Source organism: Tachyglossus aculeatus, chromosome 6, assembly GCF_015852505.1.
Source record: "Tachyglossus aculeatus isolate mTacAcu1 chromosome 6, mTacAcu1.pri, whole genome shotgun sequence".
Lineage (NCBI taxonomy): Eukaryota > Metazoa > Chordata > Mammalia > Monotremata > Tachyglossidae > Tachyglossus > Tachyglossus aculeatus.
In genome coordinates this window covers 47,130,962-47,156,429 of record NC_052071.1, presented here as the reverse complement: position 1 = coordinate 47,156,429, position 25,468 = coordinate 47,130,962, and the positions used below count along the sequence as shown (strand labels likewise).

At 44.9% G+C, this 25,468-nt stretch overlaps 1 protein-coding gene across 3 annotated transcripts in view; it reads left to right on the top strand.

The window, feature by feature from the left end:
• Positions 1–25,468, top strand: part of GABRQ (gamma-aminobutyric acid type A receptor subunit theta) — a 143,170-nt gene that overhangs the window by 49,795 nt on the left and 67,907 nt on the right. For 2 of the 3 annotated variants that reach the window (XM_038748147.1, XM_038748148.1), the window contains exon 3: positions 11,890–11,957. In XM_038748147.1, the coding sequence (XP_038604075.1) occupies positions 11,890–11,957 (68 nt within the window). Of the gene's footprint in view, positions 1–10,021; positions 10,045–11,889; positions 11,958–25,468 lie in introns of those variants that run through there. The other variant, XM_038748149.1, reaches the window with a different exon arrangement.

Genomic DNA, 25,468 nt, shown 5'->3' with positions numbered 1-25,468 from the left:
TATAATTCATCTGCCAAAAATAGAACAGGTAGGAAATTGGATGGGGAAGGATTTTGTTGAACCCTCCTTCATTCAGGATCCTATTTCAGGGCAGGGAAGGATCTCAGGCCTAAAAATAGCGTAGATCATTTTCTGTCTTGGATGGGTTTCGGTGGATCTGCCTGGGAACAAGAGGTTGGACCAGAATGGCTTTTGATGGCCCTTCTAGTGCTGTGATTCTGTGAGTCTCTGATTCTGTAAACCTGACTGGCTGCAGCTGCCAAGGCAAGCTAAAAAGACAACAGAGAAGGCAGAAGCTACTCTCCTTGGAATGAGTCACTAGCTTCCCACAAGGATCTAGAGCAACACTGACTGCCTGCAATTCTGTTCCTTTTTGCAGATTATCTAATGTTATGAAGACAAGGAGCACAGGGAGGAGAGCCAGGGTAAAAGACTGGGGGGAGGGAGGTGAATTTCCTGACCGTTTGGTACAGCGAAAGTGCTCCTGGGATGGATGGGAAGTGCAGTTGAAATGATCATGGTAACACTATCCCAGAGGATCTCAGCCCCACCAGAAGACCCGGAATTTAACACTAGAGAGGCGATTTCATCCTGACACAGTCAGAATTCCCCAGAAGGCACTTGGCATTGTCATTTCTGTTGTTATAGGATGTCACAGCTGTACTAGGGGATGGCAGCCATGGCAGGGAAGCAACATGGCCAAGTGGAAAGAGCATGAGCATGGGCATCAGTAGACCTGGGTTCTAATTCTGGCTTTGTGACTTGCCTGCTGTATGACCTTGGGTGAGTCACTTAACTTCTCTATGTCTCAGTTCCTTCATCTGCAAAGTAGAGATTCAATACCAGTTCTCTCTCCTACTTTGACTCTGAGCCCCATGTGGGACCTGATTTTCTTGTATCTACCCCAGTGCTTAGTAAGGTGTTTGACATATAGTAAACACCTAATAATCATTATTATTATTATTGTTATTATTATTATTAGTTGCCTCTGGAGGCTTCAGCTGGGGGTAAAGCAGTGCTGTCAGAGGTCAGCCATGGAGGAAACACTTCTTCCAGTGCTCTCTTTACTCCCTTCTGAAACAAGTGGTGTTAGAACTTTGGCGGCCTGGGCAAGCTGTTAGTTCACGTAAGCAGTGAGGAGCAGTGTGGACTAATGAAAAGAACAAGGGACAGAGAGTCCGAAGATCTAGGTTCTAATCCAGATTCTCTCTTTATCTGCTGTGTGACCTTGGGCAAGTCACTTAACTTTCTTATGCCTCAATTTCTTCATTGGTAAAGTGAGGATTAAATTCCTTTTCTCTCTTCCCTCTTAGACCATGATACCCATGATAGACAAGGGCGGTGTCTGATCTAATTATCTTGCATTTCCCCAGTAAAATCACATCTCATCCAATAAGTCTTTTCCTATTAAATCCCCTTTTCCCCTACTTCCTCTCCCTTCTGCGTCACTTGCTCTCTTAGATCTATGCTCTTGATTCCCCCCCCCACTCTCAGCTTCTCAGCCCTGCCTGGCACATAGTAAACACTTAACCAATACCATCGTTATTATTATTATGTAGGTATCCGTAATTTATTTATACTACTGGCAGTTTCCCTCTCATCATAATCACAGATCCTTAACCTGAGCTCCTTTAATGTGAGTCTCATCCTACACAAGTCTTTCCACATGCCCAATCCCAAGTCTGCTGCAGTGATGTGCTGGTGACTCTGTGTTGCTCTGCTTATCACCCTACCTCCCTATGCTCCAATAACCAAACTTACTGTGAGGTCTGAGTGGAGCAGACAAAACCATTCCTTTGGGCCTTAATTGGAAAGGAAAGGAAACACTCTCCTACCTGCTAGCTCCATGGCCACCCCCGTTCTGTGTCTCCTGGCCTGCCCAGGACCTGCCGGAAAAAACAAGGGGAGGGTTTTGGGGGAGTCCTAATCAATTGATCAGTCAAAAGAATCTTATTTACTGAGAGTTTGCTGCAGAGCACTGTACTATTTGGGAGAGGACACAACAATAAAGTTGATATGCACATTCTCTGTTCACAAGGAGCTTACAGCCTAGAATGGGAGGAAGATAATAATACAAATATACAAGTTACAGATATGTCTATAGGTGTGGTGATTATTATTATCATTATTGTTATAATCACAGGACCAGTTGGTGGAAGTGGGTGGAAGGGTCCTACTGAGAGCTCCTCCTCCAAGAGGCCTTCCCAGACTGAGCCCCCTCCTTCCTCTCCCCCCTCATCCCCCTCCCTATCCCCTCTGCCTTACCTCCTTGCCCTCCCCACAGCACCTGTATATATGTATATATGTTTGTACATATTTATTACTCTATTTATTTATTTTATTTGTACATATTTATTCTATTTATTTTATTTCGTTAATATGTTTTGTCTTGTTGTCTGCCTCCCCCTTCTAGACTGTGAGCCCGCTGTTGGGTAGGGACCGTCTCTATATGTTGCCAACTTGTACTTCCCAAGCGCTTAGTACAGTGCTCTGCACACAGTAAGCGCTCAATAAATACAATTGAATGAATTGAAAGGGTCAAGAGTGAGACTACATGGGTAGCTAAGGGGTGGGACTTCCTTCTGGTTCAGTCATCCCTGTCCTTATGCTGCCTCCCTCCCAGACTGAGGCAGGGACAATTGGTTCTTACTCCTACAGAGCCCCTTGAGGGGGTAACATCTTTGATTTGTTTGTTTTTAAAATGGTATTTGTTAAATGCTTATTAAATGCCTTGAACTGTAGTAAGCACTGGGGCAAATTCAAGAACAGCAGGTTGGGCACAGTTCATGTCCCACATGGTACTCGCAGCTTTAATCTCCAATTTATAGATGAGATAAGGGAGACACAGAGAAGTAAAATGACTTGCCCAAGGGACGGGGCAGACAGATGGCAGGGCCAGGAGAAGATCCCAGGTCCTCTAACTCCCAGGCTCATGCTCTTTCCATTAGGCTACATTGCCTCCCCTTTAAGTCATTCATTTTAGTCCCAAGGCAGTCAAGTCCCTCCTCTCATCAGGAGGGGAGAAGAGAGGCAGGGTGCTCTACTGGTTGTGGGAGGGGAAGGGCCCTGAAATGGCAATCTCTGTCTACCATCCATTTCACCTGCTATAAAGCATTCTACCTAGATGGGGAAAATACACCTGTGTTTCCAGAAAAGAAAATCCCCTCCCCTACCCAGTCCACTATCAGTAATTTAAATTGGCTCAACCCTCCTTCCCTTCCCCATAGTAATTCTCACCAAAGCTAAGGAATCATTTATCTTCCCAAATAGAGGGAAAATGGTAGGAGTAAGCAGTGATCCAGCCCTGCTCCCTTCCCCTGTCCCCAACCTGCTGTGGAAGACAAGGTGGCTGGGTTTTAGGTGGGAATGACCTGACCTTTAGGCCTCCAAGGATTAGATTCTCCAGATAATCACTCAATTTTTCTTGCTCATGTAAACACACCCATAAAACTCAGTCCAATCTTGCACTATGAACAGTAGAGGTAAAGTGACTTTGAGAGCCCAGACGTACAATTCACGGTAATAGAAGCAGAGACTCAGCAACCATTTTCAGTGCATTAGCCTCTCAGTTGTCGAGTCCCCTTGGGGATTCAGTGGACCATCACCGAGAGGGACAAAAGGAGAAAGAGGAGTAAGGCTCCTTACCCAGATAGACATTGACTGAAACTTCTCCCAGATCTGCAAAAAAGGGTACATTGTCTTTTTAAGAGGATTTGCCTAGGGGGTCCAAATTACAGTTGCTATTGATTTCGATGTTTTAAGTGTTATTCATATCCCATTAAAGGATAATGTTGTCTAATTTGCAGGCAGAGGGTCTCAGTAACAGCACACCCAATCACATGGAAGCTTTAATGATATTATTTCCCTCCTTGCAGTAACACATAATTAAAATATCATTTCATTTTCAGTTTATATATTTTTTTCCAGTTGCTAATTATTTTTTTTAGTCATCCCATGGATATCTGTAAATATTACAGCACTTGGATAAGCTAATGAATCCAAAAAATAGTCCATGTCATGCACAGAAAAAAATGCGTCCATGTCTTTTCCTTCTCCTTCTGTCCAAACACCAGAAGAACTAGTGTGAATTGGGAATTGCAGGTGGAAGGGAGGCAGGGAGCAGGGTTGGAATAGGGGAGCTAGAGTAATGTATAGGTACAGGTTAGATGCTAATCTGGCAAATAGGTTTGAAAACTTTTTAGCCTTTGAAAATTGTCTGGCTCAACCATTTTCATTTCCAAGGCCTCTTCTCTCCTCCGTGTCTCTTTCAATTCTCCCCATATTGTAAAACTAAGAGAATGTCTTCCCCTAGAGAACCCATTCAGAGTCACCAAACCCAAACAGGAAATCGAATGAAATGGACAGAAAACGCTCTGCCTGGTTTCAGTTGGACTCTTTGCCTAATTTCTTAACAGGTGAAAGGAGACATTTCTATGAAGGTTTGTATCAACTTCCCCCTTCACACATACATACCCATTCAGTTTCCCACAGCAGCCAACATTATGAAGAAAAGCCAGGTTGATGAAGTCCAGCCTTTAGCCAAGAGAAAGTGGTCTCTTCACCATCATAACCATAGATCCTTAACCTGACCTCCTTTAATGTGAGTCTCATCCTGCACAAGTCTTTCCACATGCCCAATTGCAAGTCTGCTGCAGGGATATGCTGATGACTCTGTGCTGCTCTGCTTACCCCGCTATATTCCTCTGCTCCAATAGCCAAACTTGCTGTGGGATCAGAATGGGGTAGGGGAAAACCATTCCTGTGGGTCTAACTGGATACTAGGCCAACATTCCCTTCCCTGCTAACTCCATGGCCACCCCTGTTCTGTGTCTCCTGACCTTCCATGAAAATGGTTGAGCCAGACAATTTTCAGAGGCTAAAAAGTTTTCAACCCTATTTGCCAGATTAGCATCTAACCTGTACCCATACATTACTCTAGCTCCCCTAATCCAACCCTGCTCCCTGCCTCCCTTCCCCCTGCAATTCCCAATTCACACTAGTTCTTCTGGTGTTTGGACAGAAGGAGAAGGAAAAGACATGGACACATTTTTTTCTGTGCATGACATGGACTATTTTTTTGGAGTCTGCCAGGAAAACCAAAGAGGGGAGGGTTTTGGGGCAGTCCTAATCAATCAATCAATCATATTTATTGAGAGCTTGCTGTGTGAACAACACTGTACTAAATACTTGGGAGATGACAATGCAACGAAGTTGGTAGATACATTCTCAGCTCACAAGGAGCTTACAGCCTAGAAAGGGAGGCAGATAATAATATAAATATACAAATTACAGATATGTCTAGAAGTGCTGTGGGGCTGAGGGTTGGGAGACTATCAAGTGCTTAAGGGAGACAGATCCAAGTGTGTAGGAGATGCAGAAGTGAGGCGTAGGAGAAATGAGAGTTTAGTCAGGGAAGGTGTCTTGGGGGAGATGGGATTTTAATAAAGCTTTGAAGGTGGGGAGGACGGTGATCTGTCTTTTGGGAAGGGGAAGAAAGTTCCAGGCTACAGGAAAGCCCTGGCAAGGGGTTGGTGGTGACGTAGATGAGCTCAAGGTGCAGTGAGTAGGTTGGCTTTAGAGGATCCAAGTGAGTGTGCTGGATTGTAGTAGGAAATCAGTAAGGTAAGGTAGGAGGGGGAAAACTGATTGAGTTTTTTAAAGATGATGGTAAGGAGTTTATGTCTAATGTGGAGGTGGATGGTCAATCCTTGGAAGTTCTTGAAGAGTAAGGCAATGTGGTCTGGATGTTTTCTAAGAAAAATGATTCAGTTAGCAGAGTGAAATAAAGACTGGAGAGACAAGGTGAGAGACAAGGAGGCAAGGAAGTCAGTGAGAAGGCTGATGAAATAGTCAAGGTGGGGTAGGATTAGTGCATGGATAAGCAGAGTAGCAGTTTAGATGGAGAGGAAAGGTGAATTTTAGTGGTTATGAAGATAGAATTTACAATATTTCATGGCAGAGAGAATATGTGGGTTGAATGAGAGAGCTGAGTCAAGGATATTGCCAAGCATATGGGCTTGTGAAACAGGTAGGGTGGTGGCAGTATCTACGGTGATGGGAAAAATGAGAGAGGACAGGGCTTGGGTGAGAAGAAGGGTAGTTCTGTTTTGGACATGTAAAGTTTGAGGTGTTGGTGGGATATCCAAGTAGAGATGTTCTGAAGGCAGGAAGAAATGTGAGACTGTAGAGAAGGAGAGAGATCAGGGCTGAGATGTAGATTTGGGAATCATCTGTGTAGTTGGTAGTAAATGAGTTCTCCAAGGAACTGGGTGTAGGTGAAGAATAAAATTGGACCCAGAACTGAGTTCTGACAGACTCCCACAGTCGAAAGGTGGGAGACAGAGAAGGAGCCTGTGGAAGACACTGAGAAAAAGTGTATAGAGAAATAGGAGGAGAACCAGAAGAGGACAGTGTCACTGAAGCCAAGGTTATTAGTTTTTTTCAAAGAGAAAAGAGTGAGCCATAGTATCAAAGGCAGCCGAGAGATTGAGAATAAGGATGGAGTAACAGCCATTAGGTTTGACAAGAAGGAGGTCATTGATGAATGTAGAGAGGGCATTTTCTGTGAAGAGGAAGGGAATGGAAGCCAGTCCGTGTCCCCCTTCTAGACTGTGAGCCCATTTTTGGGTAGGGACTGTTTATGTTGCCAAATTGTACTTTCCAAGCTATTAGTACAGTGCTCTGCACACAGTAAGCACTCAATAAGTATGATTGAATGAATAAATGAATGAAGTGGAGGCAGTGGATATAGACTACACACTCAAAGAGAAGAATAGAAGGCGGGAGATGGGGAAATATCTGGAGGGAGGTGAGGGGGTCAAAGGAAGGGTTTTTTTAGGATGTTTGAAATTACTGGAGAAGATGCCATTGGAGAGTGGGTGGTTGAAATGGCAGTTATGGATGGAAGAAGAGATGGGGCAAGTGTTTTGTTAAGATGTGAAAGGATGGTGCGGGGAGCAAGGGTAGGGTTTGAGAGGATGCAGGAGTGGAAAAAGCACAGGCTTTGGAGTCAGAGGTCATGGGTTCAAATCCTGACTCTGCCAACTGTCAGCTTTGTGACTTTGGGCAAGTCACTTAACTTCTCTGGGCCTCAGTTACCTCATCTGCAAAATGGGGATTAAACCCGTGAGCCCCCCATGGGACAACCTGATCACCTTGTCACCTCCCCAGTGCTTAGAACCGTGCTTTGTACATAGTAAGTGCTTAACAAATCCCATCATCCAGTGCTTAGAACAGTGCTTTGCACATAGTAAGTGCTTAATAAATGCCATTATTATTATTATTATTATCTCTTGAGATACTGCTGGGAAAGATGGGAGAGTTGAAGTGTGTGTTAAAGGCCCGCTGGAGCAGATTTCCCCCACACCTGCCCCGACCCCAGCTCTCCCTAGTGTCCTTTGAGCCCATCGATAATGCTACCCCTAAGGGTCCCTCAGGGTTTGCTCTGCAGCAAAAGTTGCCATTCATTCATTCATTCATTCATTCATTCATTCAATCGTATTTATTGAGTGCTTACTGTGTGCAGAACACTGTACTAAGCACTTGGGAAGTACAAGTCGGCAACACATAGAGACAGTCCCCACCCAACAATGGGCTTTACAGTCTAGAAGGAGAAAGACAACAGTGCTTAGAACAGTGCTTTGCACATAGTAAGCGCTTAATAAATGCCATTATTATTATTATTATTACAACAAAACAAAACATGTAGACAGGTGTCAAAGCTGTCAGAATAAATAGAATTATAGCTATATGCACATCATTAATAAAATAGAGTAGTAAATATGTACAAGTAAAATGAATAGAGTAATAAATATGTATAAATATATACAAGTGCTGTGGGGAAGGAGGTAGGGTGGGGGGGCGATGGGGAGGGGAGGAGGAGAGGAAAAAGGGGGCTCAGTCTGGGAAGGCCTCCTGGAGGAGGTGAGCTCTCAGTAGGGCTTTGAAGGGAGGAAGAGAGCTAGCTTGGCAGATGTATGGAGGGAGGGCATTCCAGGCCAGGGGAAGGATGTGGGCCAGGGATCGATGGTGGGACAGGCAAGAACAAGGCACAGTGAGGAGGTTAGCAGCAGAGAAACGGAGGATGTGGGCTGGTAGGAGAGAAGGGAGGTGAGGTAGGAGGGGGCGAGGTGATGGAGAGCCTTGAAGGCAAAATAATAATAATTGTGGTATTTGTTAAATGCTTACTATGTGCTAAACACTGTTCTAAGTGTTGGGGTAGATGCGAGGTAGTCAGGTTAGAAACAGTCCCTGTCCCACATAGGGCTCACAGTCTTAATCCCCATTTTCCAGGTGAGGTAACTGAGGCACAGAGAAGCGAAGTGACTTGCCCAAGGCCACACAGCACACAAGTGGCAGAGTTGGGATTAGAATCTATGACATTCTGACTCCCAGGACTGGGCTCTATCCACTAAACCATGCTGCTTCTCTCGGACTAGGTGGCTTGATGTTGATTCAGGGAACCAATCCAGAGATCTCTTTTGAGTCTTAGGGAGTGGCTTTGGACTCAATGGCAATGCTGACAGATTGCCAAGAAGCATAAGGGTGGATTGGGGATTGGCACCATCACCACCTCCAATCTCGGGGATGCCAAGACACAGGACAGGGGGAGGGAGTTGTCCCCATTGCCCCAGAAATAGATTATACCGATCGGACCGAGTCCCTGTCTCACATGGGGCTCATAGCCTAAGTAAGAGGGAGGGCAGTGATAGATTCCCCATCTCTCTCATAGATGAGGAAATAGAGGCATGGAGAGATTAACTGACCTGCCCATGGTCATCCAGCAGGTAACTGGCAGAGCTGGGATTAAAATCCATGTCCTCAGACTCCAAGGCTCTTGCTCTTTCCACTAGACAACACTGTTATTCACTTGAAATATGTGTTTAAGATCCGCATCTGAAGCAACGTAGCCTTGCTCTGTGATTTAAGGCAAGTCACTTAACTTGGCTATGCCTCAGTTCCCTCATCTGCAAAATGGGGATTCAGTAGCTATTCTCCCTCCCACTTAGAATGTAAGCCCCGTGTGGGACATGATTATCTTGTCTCTACCCCAGCTCTTACAGCAGTGCTTGACAAATAGTAAATGTTTAACAAATATAATAATAATTATTATAATTATAGTAATGACCTCTCAAAAATGCACATTCCCTGTGAGTTTGACCAATAATTCCACAAGGGACACTGGGTTAAATAACTCCTTTTCCCACCTGAACTCTTGTAGGAATGAGTGAATGAGTGTCCCCAGGAGGGAGGAAATGGAATTTCTGTCTCTGGCATTGATCTCTCAGAAGATGATCCTCAGAAAGTTAGCTGGACTGCAAGGGCAATGCCCACCATGCTAATTAAGGGAATCGGTTCTGTTCACCTTGCCTTATCACAGAGACCTTAGTATTGTACTGTAGAATTGCTTCTCTTGGCCAGTCAGACCCTAGCCTGATTTAGAACATAGTCTCTGCTCCACAGTGCCCTCACAACTAAGTGGTTCTCACACTGGGCCAACGAGATGGCCATTTTGTTGGGCTAGTCATAGTAGTGGTGATAGGAGGAGAGAGTCTCCCTCTGTTGCCATGTAACAGAATGTTGCGTGGGCGTCAGCCTTGATGCGATCGTGGAGACGGATGAATCGGCAACTCAAGAGCTTGCCAACATAATTCAGTGATGATCGATTGGTGGGGTGTTTCATTTCTGTCCCCCCAAAACATGCCCAGCCTCTGCCTTGAATCCTCAGAGTAGTCCTCAGAAGAAAGACAGAATTACAGCATTGCTTTGGTCCTCACCTGCCTCCATCCACACCTGATGTCATTAAACTTCAGCAGCCAATCACAGGTCCTCTTGGCCCATTCCAGATTCTGACCTTGGCAGGAAATTGATACAGACAGAGAAAATCGGGTACTTTGGTGTTTTTTGAATCTCTGGTTTTCTGTCGGCATTTGAGTTCCAACAGAGAACAAGCTCGTGTTTTTCACTTTCTTTCCATCCCTCCAGCCCCTCTCCCACCCTTCTTGTTAAAAGTGAAATCAGTGCTGGGTTGACATTTCAGCCAAGGTAAGTATTTGGTTCCTCTGCTCATCAAACCAGCTCATTTTGCCCACAGTGCTATTCTTGCAAGAGCAAGAGATGTAGAAGAGAGAGTATCTGCAGACAGTCAGTCAGTCAGTCAATCGTATTTATTGAGCACTTACTGTGTGCAGAGCACTGTACTAAGCACCTGGGAGAGTTCAATAGTACAATATAACAGACACATTCCCTGTCCACAATGAACTTACAGTCCTCTGTCGATGTTCATCTCCAGAGCCCTTGTTCTCCTCATACTGCAGCTCACACTGCCTAGAGGGGCCCTCCCCATGATGCCATTTTTCTCTGGACCTTGGGCTTGGAAAGCTGCTCATGAGGCCCTGATTTTCACACCATGATGGATCTCATGTAATGGCTCTCTGGAAGAAAGATGCTACATCCAGATGATGCCTCAGTAAATAACTAATTGGGATCTTTCCAGTTCTGAACTGGGTGGGAACCGGAAATTGGAAACTCTCCATGCCTTCTCATTCTAATAGCTTGGGCCTGGGTGTCAGAAGGATCTGGGTTCTAGTTCTGGGTCTACTACTTGTCAGCTATGTGACCTCAGGCAGGTCACTTAACTTCTCTGTGCTTCAGTTACCTCATATGTAAAATGGGGATTAAGACTGTGAGCCCCACATGGGACAACCTGATGATCTTGTATCCCCCCCAGCACTTAGAACAGTGCTTGGCACATAGTAAGTGCTTAACAAATACCAAAATTATGATTATTATTATTATGTGGGACATGGACTATGTCCAACCTGAGTAACTTGTATCTACCCTACTGTTTTGTACAGTGGCTGTCACATAATAAGTACGCAACAAATACCATAACCCCTCCCACCCCCAAAACACCCTATGGGCCGTTTTGTGTTCTAATAAATAGAATTTTGCCTGTGAAAGTGGAGGATCCCACACTGCCTCCAGACACCTCAGAACCTTAGGAGGTGACTGGAAAAAAGCAGCCATCTTGCAGTTCATTCTGCCTGCTCATGCCTTTAATCTACCCGTGAAGCGGTGAGTTTCCAAATGGGCTTTTGACTCTTTATTCATCAGGTATGGGGTCCAAATTTGATATTACTGTCTTTAGAAGGCTCAATGCCCAGGGCCATCCTTCTTTTGCATCGTGCTGACCATCTATGATTGAGGCATTTGTTTCATGGTATCCACTAAGCACTATGTGCCCAGCCCTGTTCTAACAGCTGGGGCAGATACCAGGTAATCAGGTTGGACACAGTTCATGTCCCACGTGGGGCTCACAGTCTTAATCCCTGTTTTACGGATGAGGAGATGAGGTAACCGAGGCAGAAAATTAAAGAACCTTGTCCAAGGTCACACAGCATAGAAGTGGAGGAGGTGGGATTAGAAGTCAGGTCCTCCTCACTCCCAGGCCCGTGCTCTTTCCAGTAGGCCATGCTACTGGAAATGTGGTAACAGAAACATCGGTCCCTGTTAATGTTAGGTGAGGCCCTAATTAAGCTTGCCAAGGTGGTTTCAAGCCCAAATCAGGTTTTCCATGATAAACAGGATTCAGGCATATCAGGCTCATGCAGTCCTGGCCACTGAGGGAATCTTTGTTCTGAGGGCCCTTCTCCTTCTTCAGCATTGCTCCTTCCCCCTTCCCAATGATTTAGCAAGTGATTTTCAGTCCTGACCTGAATATGCATGATTGTCCCAGCTGGCAACTTATCTCTCACTCCCAGGAATGAATAGGTACAAATGCCGATCTTTAACCTCCAGGCTAAATAGCACTCAGTACTCTCTCCCTCCACAGGGTGACCTTGTCAGCCATGGGTGCCTGCCCTTCTAACATGGTTTCTTGTGTTGCAGGTAACCCCGTTACTGTGGGAATGAGTATCCATATCTCCAGCATCGATCAGATCTCAGAAGTCAACATGGTAAGTGTGGAAAGAGGAGAAGAAACAGAAACTGAAACAACAGAGAAAAGCAGAGACATAGCCATCCCCCGTTTCTTGCTGACTTTCTCTAGAGCAACCATCTTACTCTAGATTGTCTCCACTCTCCAACTCTTTTGCATTACTAGGTCTTTCTCTAACAATAATAATAATATTATTTGCTGAGTGTTTACTGTGTGCCAAGCACTGAGATAATATCACATGATCAGGTAGGTCACAGTCCCTGTTCCACATAGGGCTCACAGTAAAACTAGGAAGGAGACAGGTATTTCATCCTCATTTCACATATGAGGAGACTGAGGCTCAGAGAAATTAAGTGACTTGCCCAAGATCACACAGCAAGCAAGTGGCAGAACCAGGAATAGAACCAGGTCCTCTGACTTCTAATCGTGTACTCTTTCCATGAGACCACCTGCTTCTCATGCTGTTTTCTAGTCTGGAGACTTGTTATCCTGCTGTGACTGCTGCTATTTGTCAAGCACCAATTATGTTCTTGCTCCTTTTTCATGCTTTTCACCTTCCCCATTCACAGGGGTGCAAGAAATGTGAACTCAAAGGGAGTCAACAGTGAGCTTTTGGAAGAACATCCCCTTTATAAACAAAATGAGGTGAAGCAGCATGGCGTAGTAGATTAATAATAATAATAATAATAATAATAATAAAATTTGTTAAGCACTTACTATGTGCCAGGCACTCTTCTAAGCACTGGTGTAGATACAGGATAATCGGGTTGGACACTTGATCCCCATTTTACTGAGGCATTTTACTGAGGCATTTTACTGAGGGAACTGAGGCACAGAGAAGTTAAGCGACTTGCCCAAGGTCATGCAGCAGACAAGTAGCAGAGGCAGGATTAGAACCCATGACCTTCTGATTCTCAGGCCTGTGCTATGTGACCTTGGGCAAATCACTTAACTTCTCTGAGCCTCATTTACTTCATCTGTAGAATGGGGATTAAGACCGTGAACTCCACATGGGACTTGGACTGAGTCCAACCCAATTATATTGTATATGCTCCAGCACTTAAAGTGCCTGCCACATAGAAAGCATTTAATATCATTAAAAATAAATAAAAGACAATCCAAGTATCCAGTGAACTGGCCACTCTAAATTCATCCTTGCATGTCATTCTGCCCTCTCTTCCGCATGTAATTTCTCCTCCCTCAATGACACCCATGACCATTGCCCCCTTCAACTATTCCAGAACTTTAGCTCTCTCCCAAAAACCCCAGAGCCTTCACCTCTCTACTCTCCCTCAATGAAATGGTTGACCAGATAAAACGCATCAGGCACAAGCTCCCCAAAGTCTCTGTCCTCTCCCAACCCCACATTCACTCTCTTATCCTTCTCAACCATGTCTTAAGAGACCTCCCACTTGCTTTCTAATCTTCCCCTTGTATCTATGCCACCAATCCCATCTCACCTTCTAAAATACACTTGTGGAAATTCTTCTCCCTCTCTAACCCCGTCCTTCAACCACTCATTCTCTGATGACTCCATGCTCTCGGCTTTCAAACACAGCTGTGTTTCCCTTATCTTAAAAATTTTATTAAGGAAGGAAATATTAAGGTTGCTAAATGGCCCACCCATAACCATTAGGGTGGATGTCAAGGAGGGCACCCTGACATCGAAGCAACCTGACGTCCAAGCATGTTCTTGCCATTCCGTTAGAAAGAATGTATTAGGCCAGATGGACCACTGGTCTGACTTAGTAATAATGGTAATCCCATTGCTTGTGGCTTTATATTTTGCAATTTTCAGTTGTTGTAAACAGTTTCTCTCTGACAGCATACTTGGAAGTCAGGTTGCTTCGATGTCAGCATGCCCTTCTTGACATCCACCCAAATAGTTACACATGGACCATTTAACGACCCTTACCATTCCTTCGGCACCTCTACCTTTCCCTCTAATAAATCATCCTTTTCATTTCTTTCTAATAGCCCATCTTCTCCATTTCCCTCCACATCCCTTCGGTTCTCTCTAACAACCTATTTTGGAACATTTTTGAATCAATCAATCAATCGCAATTTATTGAACACTCATTGTGTGCAGAGCACTGTAGCAAACACTTGGAAGAGTAAGATAGAGCAGAGTTGGTAGGCACATTCCCTGCCCACATCGAGTTTATGGTCTAGAGGGGGAGACAGACATTAATATAAAAAACATTATGGATATGGACATAAGTACTACAGTGCTGAGGGAGAGGTGAATAAGGGTGCAAATCCAAGTGCAAGGGCAATCCAGAAGGGAGTGAGACAATAAATGGGAGAAGAAGAAATGAGGGCCTAGTTGGGAAAGGCCTCTGTGAATTCAATTTTATAACTTCAGTGAATTTATCTCAAAGTCACAGTTTGGATCACTCAAGACTATAATTTTTGCCGTCTGAATGGGGAGTTCTGTCATGGTTACCACTGGGTTTGATTAAAGGATTGGGGCACACAGTGAATATGGCCCAAGCTCATCATTCCAGTGATTAATTAGAATTTGGAGTGCTGATCCTGTTTGTGTTTTGGCCTTTGAAGACACAGAGCTTGTGTTCTATGAAAATAGAATATTTTTGCAGTGAACTAATTCTTCTATTAGGTATTTAGCAATGTGTCAGGCACTGTATTAAGTGCTGAGGTAGATATAAGGTTATCAGGTTGGACACTATACCTGTCCAGCATAGGACTCACAGTTTACCTAGGAGTGTAAATTCCCGTTTTACAGATGAGGAAACTGTGGCACAGAAAAGTAACTTTAAGTTCACTGTGGGCAGGGAATGTGTCTATTATATTGTTGTGTTGTACTCTCCTGAGGACTTAGTATCATGCCCTGCACACAGTAAATTCTCCATAAATGATTGATTGATTGCTTGCTTGATTGACTTGCCCAAGGCCACAGAGCAGACAAGTGGCAGAGCCAGGATTAGAAACTGTGGCCTCTGACTCACAGGCCCGGGCTCTTTCCATTAGGTCATGCTACTTCACTATAGTGACATACAATATGCAAAATTAAATGCAAAATCCAGAAAATTTTTCTGCATGAAATGATTTATTTTATTTCTACATGTCCAGAATTCAGTTACCAAAATAATGTTATGTGTGATCACTTCCTAAATTATAGCAATGGCTTGGTGGAAAGAGCATGGGCTTGGGAGTGAGGGGACTTGGGTTTTAATCCTGCTCTGCCCCTTGTCTGCTGTATGACCTTGGGCAAACCACTTAACTTCTCTGTGCCTCAGTTACCTCATCTATAAAATGGGGATTAAGACTGTAAGCCCCACATGGGACAACCTGATTGCCTTGTATCTACCTCAGAGCTTAACAGTGCTTGGCACATAGTAAGCACTTAACAAACAGAGTGGGTCCAAAGGAAGGCTTTTGCCCAATCTGCTGCCTGCTGTGCTGTCCCATTCATCCCCTCTCATCTCTGGTTTGGCCAAGAAGATTGGGGAGAACTCTTGTTGGTTCACCATGGTGAATCACCATCTTGTTCCTAGGCAGTAACAAGTGCCAAGCCAAATTCCTCTACTCCATACCGTGGCAGGCGTGAGAAGTGGGCATTTTTCTCCCTAAGAAGCTAGAACTTTTTAAAATTCTGGGGTATTACAGGAAATGTGGCCAATGGAATGATTACTCCCTCCACCCTCCAGTGAACACAGGCTGACTCAGGGGCCAATGGGGCAAATTAGGGGTTAATAATAGCAATAATAATAATAATGATAATTGTGGTATTTTAAAAGTCTCAAGCATTGTTCTACCTGCTAGGGTAGATAAAAGGTAGCCATGTCAGACACAGTCCCTGCTTCACAGGAGGCTCAAAGTCTAAGTAGGAGCAAGAACAGAGATTGAATCTCCATTTTATGAATGAGGAAATGGAGGCACGAGGAAGCTAAGTGACTTGCCCAACGTGGCATAACCGGCAAGCAGCAGGGCCGAGATTAGAACCCAACTTCTCTGACTCCTAGGCCCGTGCCCTTTTCACTAGGCCACACTGCTCCTCAAGTCTCCTGAGCAACAAAAAATGGAAATAATTCTTGTTTAAGAACAGGACCATGTGGTCTCACAACAGATCTCCTGCTATCCTGCTTCTTTCAGGAGCCCTTGGCATTTAACAAAGAACAGCAACTGCTAAGATGACCGGAAGTGGCCTTCTCTGACCCATTCCTGCCTCCCAAAGATTTGCCATCCAGATGCTTTCCCCCATCAAAGAACTGGGTTTCTGGGAAGCAGCATGGCTTAAGCAGGAAGCAGGAAGCAGGAAGCTGCAGGGAAGCAGTGCGGCCTAAAGGTTAGAGCATGGGCCTATGAGTCAGGAAGACCTGCGCTCTGATCCTAGCTCTGCCACCTGTCTGATGTGGGACCTTGGGAAATTCACTTAACTTCTCTGTGCCTCAGTCATTTCATCTGTAAAATGAGGATTAAGACTGTGATCCCCATGTAGTAGAGGAACTGTGTCCAACACAATTTGCTTGAATCTACCCAGTGCTTAGAACAGTGTTTGGCACATAGAAAGCAATAAACAAATGCCATAAGTCACTTAAATTCTCTTTGCCTCAGTTAGCTCATCTGTATAATGGGGATTAAGACTCTGAGCCCCATGTGGGACAGGGACTGGGTCCAACCGGATTTGCTTATATCTACCCCAATACTTAGTACAGTGCCTGGCACTTAAGTGCTTAACAAATGTCATAATGCTTATTAGTATTATATCGCATTTAATGAGAGAGGAAAGTTGTAAAGGGTCTTTGTTTCTTCTGGAGTCTGATAACCTAGATGAAATAAGTCATCTATTATGTTTACAACCCTTTAATGCTGTAAGGAGCAAATGTCTATGTGTCTTCCGATTTCAAGATGACCTAGCTGCTTTTGTATCTGGGTGACTTTTCCATTCACCACTCAATCCCCATCCCGACCCCCATTATTATCCCTCTGCTTCTCCAATAGTGGGTTTCCCATTTTTGCTCTGTTCCTCAGGGCCTCTGATGCAGAAGTAGGCAAAATAGGCAGCCAACAGTGTGAAGGGGCCACCAGTTCCAGACCTCCACCCCTCCCTGCCACGAGCAAACCCCTCAGGGGTGAAGACCTCCTAGCCTCACTAACCTACCCCAACAACAAGGGTGTATGTTAACCCAGGAAAGTTCAATCCTAGGAAAGGGCAGGTCGAGGGGTAGAATGATTGAAACAGCAGAGCCAATGGGTCTTCAAAGCCCCTCACCCTGCAGGGGGCCATTGGGTCCGGGGCAACAAAATGGCTACAGCCAACCTGGATTGGTGACCCCACCTCTGATCCTATGCATTCTGTCCACATCCCTTTTCTCATCTCATTGAATCCCAGCTACTTCTTCTCCAGCCCTGAAAATAAATACTGACCAACATGCTTGGATTCAAAAGGCATCAAGGCAAGCCTCATGGAAAAGAGGACACAGGGCTAATAAAACACAGGCAGTGGACCTGGATGAAATTTAAAACATGCAGCTGGGCCTTCATCTTCCTTTTGTATTTGGTTTTCAATGGAGCTGAGCAACTTGTCTGCCCAGGGAGAAGCTGACAGTGGGTTGGAAAAAAATCAAAGATTCTGCCGGTTCCTTAACAACGCTAATGTGGTCTGATTCATTAGTCAGCTAACAAAAAGGGGTTTGGCATCTAGTACTTTTCATCAGAATTCAGCCCTGCAGGTAGGGCCATTCAAAGGGAGCTTCTTGTGGGATTGGTCAGAAGTAAATCCTGGGGCACTAGAAAGCCTAACTACTTATCGGCTTGGCTCTTCAAACCATTGCTTCCCCAACTGAGGCCATTAGCCTTTGCCTACTGAGGCAGATTTGGTCTGACACTGGCTGATTCTCCAGGATGGAGGAAATTTTCCACTTGCCTAGGCAGAGGATGAGGTCCCCCTAGAGCCCAGGAACCTGGGACAATCACCCCAGTTCACCTTCCCTAGAGACGGCCCCGCCCCTGGGGATGGAAAGTGCTTAATCTGATTTTAAGCAAATAAAATGGGATTTCTGATATTGCAGCCTTGTCTGCGTGGAGCCGCTGATTGGCGGCTGGTTCTTGCGTGTGTTATTGGCTCCTGCCCTCATCCTGTTGCCAGGCTGCCTGAAATCTGATGACTGCATCACCTCAGGATATAGAGAAATGGTAGAAGGGAGGTAAGGCTGTGGGATGAAAGAGCCTAAAATTCCAGCCACCAACTGATTGGATTTGCTGAAGTGAGGGATTTTTTATTTTTTGGTTTTTATGGCATTTGTTAAACACTTACCATGTGCCAGGCACTTTACTAAGCACTGAGGTACATACAAGCTGATCAAGTTGGACACAATCATGTCCCACATGGGGCTCACAGTTTAAGTCTTCATTTTACAAATAAGTTAACAAGCATGAAAAGATAGAGAAGGAGTTTGGCCTTGTGGAAGGATCACAGGCCTGAGAGTCAGAGTACCTGGGTTCTAATCCCACCTCTGCCATGTGTCTTCTGAGCAAGTCATTAACTTCTCTGTGCCTGTTACCTCATTTGTAAAGTGGGGATTAAGACTTTGAGCCCCATGTGGGACACTGACTATGTCCAACCTGATTAGCTTGTAATAATAATAATAATAATAATAATGATAATGGCATTTATTAAGTGCCTACTATGCGCAAAGCACTGTTCTAAGCGCTGGAGAGGTTACAAAGTGATCAGGTTGTCCCACTGGTGACTCACAGTCTTAATCCCCATTTTACAGATGAGGTAACTGAGGCACAGAGAAGTTAAGTGACTTGCCCAAACTCACACAGCTGACAGTTGGCGGAGCTGGGATTTGAACTCATGACCTCTGACTCCAAAGCCCATGCCCTTTCCACTGAGCCACGCTGCTTCTCAGTGCTTAGAACAGTGCTTGGCACATAGTAAGCACTTAATAAGTATCATAATTATAAATTAAGTGACTTGTCCGAGATCACACAGCAGAGAAGTGGCAGAACTGGGATTAGAATGCAGGTCCTTCTGCCCCTCAGGCCCCTGCTTGCTCCACGAGGTCATGCTGCTTCTTGGGTTAGGCCCTGAGGTAACTTCAGGTTTCCCAGGTCTGTGACTGCTGCTTCTGCCTGGCTCAGGTGGAAATTATGAGAGGTTGGTACGTTTGCGCCATGCAGATCTGGGGCAAAATCAGAATTTTCTTTTGGAAATATATCTCTCAAACACTGGTGTCTTGTGCGGATACACCTAGAGTGTTTGCTGCAGGCAAACACTTATGCTTTCCTGGACTGTTTGCTGTGGGGAGCAGTAGGAGAAGGTGAAGGGAGCTCTGCAGGATGGCGTATGTAAACATCAATGTGGCCAATACAAATTTCTGGCTTAATGAATTTGGAAAACTTTTTTTGCAAAGCTTCATTACCTACGCCTCCATGTCAGCCTTAACGTGGACTCCCTCCCCATCATTAGCTTCTACTTTCCCAATCGTCTTTCGTGTACTGTCCATGATGAGTGGTTTGACTTCTTGCCAGATGATGACTTTGAGGAGTAGAGGTTCTCTATGCAGCATGGCTCAGTGGAAAGAGCACGGGCTTTGGAGTCAGAGGTCATGGGTTCAAATCCTGACTCTGCCAACTGTCAGCTGTGTGACTTTGGACAAGTCACTTAACTTCTCTGTGCCTCAGTTACCTCATTTGTAAAATAGGGATTAAAACTGTGAGCCCACTGTGGGACAACCTGATCACCTTGTAACCTCCCCAGCGCTTAGAACAGTGCTTTGCACATAGTAAGCGCTTAACAAATACCATCATTATTGTTTTTATTATTATACCTATAAACCTATCAGCTTGCAGGTTCCTCCCATCCCTCCAACCCCATCTCTTACTTCCCCTATTCAACTCAGCACCTGCCAGCTTGCCCTAAAGAAGAGAGTGTCTGTGTGGTTCTCCAGTGGAGCTGGACCTAAGGAACGACTGTTCATCTAGGAAAATGCTGAAAAGATTGAACATTTGGAGCCATTTTAAGGGACAGACATTAAGGCATTAATGAGCCATCTAAATGAGCAAATAGGATCCCAGAATCAGTCTTTTCCTCTGAACGATGGCTCTTGAACATTTTCTCTCTATTGGGTAGAAGAGGCCTCTCACCCAGATAAAGTGAAAAGCATCTTTCGATTCTCAGAAAACCAGAGACATTTAGAATTCTGTAGCATTATTAAATAATGTTAATGTTATAATTATTAATAACAGTCATTGATGTTGTTCGTTTGTGCCTTACCCTGAATTCAAGCTCAAAGCTGTGTGTGAGAACAACTTGATGTTTCTCAACTTCTGGTGTGATCTGGAAGAGACCATTGAAGGAATAAATCAAAGGAGAATAAGCGAGGCTGGGTTGCCGTGGAAACAGGATAGCTTCTATTGTAGCACAACAATGCTATTAGTGCCCCTTGTTAGATAATTCATGCCTCTCCTAAGCAGCAGCTCCCGATGCCCCTAAATTGAAAGGGTGACCAGATTTGTTTGGGGACCTAGGAGAGTGGCAAATGACCCCCAGAGATTCACAAGAGGACAGAGAACTAGAAACAGGTCCAAGAACAGACTTGGCAACAGGGCTTCTACTGCCCTGGTCCTTGGATGCACACTGCTGCTGCGTGGGAAGAGGCAGAGGCAACGAAACTGGAGGGTTGGGGGAAGAGACAGGGAGAGCGGCAGCTAACAAGCAAGGTGCAAATGAGGCAAGGCCTCCCCTGCTTCTGTCTTCGGAGTGTGAACCCCTACATGTCTCTGGGTCACTTCTGGCCAGGAGACTCTTGGTCCCACGATGGGTACCCTCATGCCATCTCCACAATACAGGAAAATCCACCCTGCCCCATCCAGCTTAGTCAGTCAGTCAGCCAGTTATATTTATTGAGCATCTGCTCTGTGCATAATAATGATGGCATTTGTTAAGTGCTTATTGTGTGCAAAGCACATTTCAAAGCCCTAGGGGGGTGGGATACAAGGTGATCAGGTTGTCCCACGTGGGGCTCACAGTCTTAATCCCCATTTTACAGATGAGATAACTGAGGCTCAGAGAAGTTAAGTGACTTGCCCAAGGTCACACAGCAGACATGTGGCGGGGCCGGGATTAGAACCCACGTCCTCTGACTCCCAAGCCCATGCTCTTTCCACTGAGCTACGCTGCTTCTCTAATAATAATAATGATGATGGTATTTGTTAAGTGATTACTGTGTGCCAAGCACGGTTCTAAGTGCTGGGGTAGATACAAGATTATCACAGTCTTAATCCACGTTTTACAGATGAGGCACCTGAGGCACAGAGAAGATAAGTGACTCGCCCAAAGCCACACAGCTGACAAATGGTGGAGCTGGGATTAGAACCCACAACCTCTGACTCCCAAACCCGGGCTCTTTCCGCTAAGCCACTGTGCTAAGCACTTAAGAGAATACATACATAGTCCCTGGCTACAGTGAGTTTACAATCTAGAGGGGGAGACAGACATTAATATAAATAAATTACAGATATGAACATAAGTGTTGTGGGGCTGGGAAGGGGGATGAATAAGGGGAGCAAGTCAGGACAATGCAGAAGGGAGTGGAAGAAGAGGAAAGGAGGGTTTAGTGAGGGAAGGCCTCTTGGAGAAGATGTGCCTTCATTAAGGCTTTGAAGGAGGGGAGAGTCATCGTCTGTAGGATATGAGGAAGCAGGGCATTCCAGGCCGAAGGCAGGACACTGGTGAGAAGTCGGTGGTGAGATAGATGAAACCGAGGTTCACTGAGAAGGGTAGCATTAGAGGAGTGAAGTGTGGGGGCTGAGTGGAAGTAGGAGAGTAGCTTACAGCTCCAGCTCATACAGTGGGGTGCGGTTTTACCTCTGGGTCCAATTTATCAAATGCAGCCATTCAATTGTACTCTTAATCTGGGGACCCTCCTCCTCACCACAGGCTCCTACACACTGAACAGGGATGTGTAATGGAATGATGCTGCTTGACCTGCTCAAGGTGTTCCTCCTGGTCATTCAGCAGTGCTAGATGAGTAAAAGCACGGCCCTCCCTTAATTAATCAATAGTATCTATTGAACTCCTACTGCGATCCGAGCACTGTACTGAATGCTTGGGAGAGAAGAGCAAAATTAGTAGAATTAGGAGCTTGCATCTAGTGGGGGAGTCAGCCACTAAACTAATGAACGGAGAGGAGGAAGAGGAAAATTGGATGAATGAGTGCTGAATAGGGTATGTAAACCACAGGTGGCTGAATATACTTCATTCATTCATTCAATCATATTTATTGAGCACTTACTGTGTGCAGAGCACTGTACTAAGCACTTGGGAAGTACAAGTAGGCAACATATAGAGATGGTCCCTACCCAGCAACGGACTCACAGTCTAGAAGGGGGAGACAGACAACAAAACAAAACATGTGGACAGGTGTCAAGTCATCAGAATAAATAGAAATAAAGGAGATGCACATCATTAACAAAATAAATAGAATAGTAAATATATACAAGTAAAATAAATAGAGTAATAAACCTGTACAAAAATATATACAGGTGCTGTGGGGAGGGGAAGAAGGTAGGGTGGGGGGGGATGGGGAGGAGGAGAGGCAAAAGGGGCCTCAGTCTGGTAAGGCCTCCTGGAGGAGGTGAGCTCTTAGTAGGGCTTTGAAAGGAGGAAGAGAGGGTAGTTGGTAGTTTTTTCACTTGTGAGCCTCCAAAGGGACAAGGGCCAGGTCCGATTCCCACCTGTCTATTCTTTCCCACTTCTTAGTATGGTGTGCTGCAGAGTAAGGGCTTAATAAATGGTATTACTACTACTGCTACCGGTGCAGAAATACCCAAGTAGAAGATGGAGAAAATCCAACCTTCAATCCTGGAAGCTCTCAAATGCTATAATTTCAAATCGCCAGGGGGAGGCAGCGGTGACTACAGGATGAAAGGGCCCATTTGGGATGGTCTAATGCACCACTGGTGAAAGCGAAATTGAGGTTTCTTGGGAGCTGAAATAACCTGGGTTTGGATTGTCACCAGAGGACGGAAATCCAGTCTTATCTTAGTGTTTGAGGGATCACTATCAGTCAATCAGTCAATCAAGAGTATTTATTAAGCACTTATTCTGTGTAGAGTGTGTTCTTATGTGCTTGGGAGAGTACAGTAGAGTTAGTAGACACCATCCCCACTCTCAAGGAGCAAACAATCTTTGTGGCGAGACGGACACTAAAATAAATTTAAAGATATATACATTAGTGCTTTGGGTAGAGAGGATGGGGTGAATACCTAAGTACTTAGGGGGTGAGGATTTGAGTGTACAGGAAACAGTAGAGGGGGAAATAGGCTGGGGAGACTAGAGATTATCCATTTATTCAATCGTATTGATTGAGCACTTACTGTGTGCAAAGCACTGTACCAAGCGCTTGGAAAGTACAATTCGGCAACAGATAGAGACAATCTCTACCGAACAATGGGCTCACAGTCTAGTCAGGGAAGGCTCCCTGGAGGAGGTGTGATTTTAGTAGGGCTTTGAAGTGGGATATGAGGGGGGAGGCAGGTTGTTAGTAAGTCGGTGTGAAGCTTAAGGAGGGGGGTATAGTGTTTGGACTGTTCTTTAATGAATGTGGGAGAAGAATGATAGTTCTCCACAGGGTTGGTATTATCTAGATCCCAGAGGATCCTGACTTTGGTCTCAGGCTTAGAATTTCTGAGAAACCCATCTCCTGTAGCCCCTCCATCTGACTTTGGAGTCAGCATAGCCCCAAAACATGGGAGGGAGTGGTGCTTAGCAGAGTTGGCTGCTGAGAAACCTCAGGCCAGGCAGGCGGCTTTCTGTGGATATGGTGGATCTCGTGAGCCTTAAAGCCCCAGTGTGTAGGATAATCCCAATATCTCTGCTCCCTCTCCCTCCCTCTCCAGAAGAAATGTGCTAAAATCCCAGACTGTATGAGCTCTTTGCTAAGCTGGTAATGGCTACTCCATTTGACTACATAGTGACTGCGCAGTCTGTAATGACTCATTATTTTAAACAATCTGAAACACTCTGAAAAACCTTGAGTATGAAAGGTGCTATATGTGTTAAATGTGTGTATAAAGCCAAGGTTTACTCCATTCTTTTGTCCTGAAGGGCTTGTCAGAAAGAGCTGCACTTTTCAGCTGTCTTCCCAGTAGGGTTCCTGGACCCTGTGCTGGGAGAGAGGGGCAGAGAGGCATTTCTGCCTGAGCCACGGGCTCCCAAATGTGGCTCGGCAATTGCAATACCTTGGCAGTGGCACAAACATTAAGGTTGGGATGCCACTTTCCTTCCAATTCCCTATTTTCAGACTCTTGTAACTTCCTCAAAGGATTACGCCTGAGGGAGAAACATCTCAGGATTGGTCTCATGTAGAGCCAAGTGAAATCTTGGGGGACTCAAGAAGGGGGTGGCAAAAGAAAATTCAAAACGGCAAGCTTCATCTGGCCTTAAAAAGGACTGGCTGGACTTTGGTTGGCTTTCAGAGGACAGCTCAGACTTTGAGTATAAGACCGCCTTTCACTGCAAGCAGAGTGTCATTTGGAAAATGATCAGTCAGTTAGTCAGTGGCATTTACTGACCCCTTACTGTGTGCAGAGGACTATACTAAGCACTTTGGAGAGTACAACAGAGTAGGTAGCCACAGTCTCTGCCATTAAGGAGTTTACAATCAAGCTCCAATTATAAATCTACAAAGGGATTTCTACACTATCCTTCTCTTTCCTTCCTTTCACCCTCTGTGTACTTTGTTAACTCCCAGAGGGTCTTCTTCATCCCCAAGCATTGATTCTTATTGTCATTTCAGGTCATCGTAGCCCAGAGTGGGCTTTGTTCATTCCAATCTCCCAAGGGATTTTATTATTGTGCTTGGGTAAGCTTAACTCATTGCCTTTTATCTTTTGGCAAGTCCTTTGGCTTTTTAGCTTCCCATTTGGGCAGAGGGTATAAAATGCTAAGAACATTAATATTAATTCATTCAATCATGTTTGTTGAGTGCTTACTGTGTGCAGAACATTGCACTAAGCACTTAGGAAAAAATGCAATACAACAATAAACAGTGACATTCCCTGCCAAAAACGAGCTTTCAGTCTAGAGGTGGGATGACAGGTACAAATGTTCCCTGCCATTAATACATCAGGAGAGTCACAGTAAGCAATGGCTTGATCATAATGCACGGTACTTAGAAATCACCTGACTTCCAAGGAAATCAGTAGTCTTCAGAGACGAAGATCTCATTAGTAGTCATCAGGATTCTTGGGAAGAAAATAGAGAGAGCAAGAAGGAGGTGGTGAGAAACCCAGAGGGATCGCTACAGTGATTGGGACAAGGGTCAGGAAAGGAAGCCAATGAACTGTGGGATGTACCAGAGACTAGGGAATAAGAAATGGAAGGCAGACACAGTGAAAGACTAGTAGAGATGAAAAAGGTTTAAAGAAGAATGAAATCAAGAAACTGGAACAAGTTGTAAAGCAATGGAGAAACTTTGCTTTGTTTCATCAACCCCACTTGGTCTAAAGGGGCCTGAAATCCAAGAAGAAGATAATTTGAAGAGTCACCGGTAG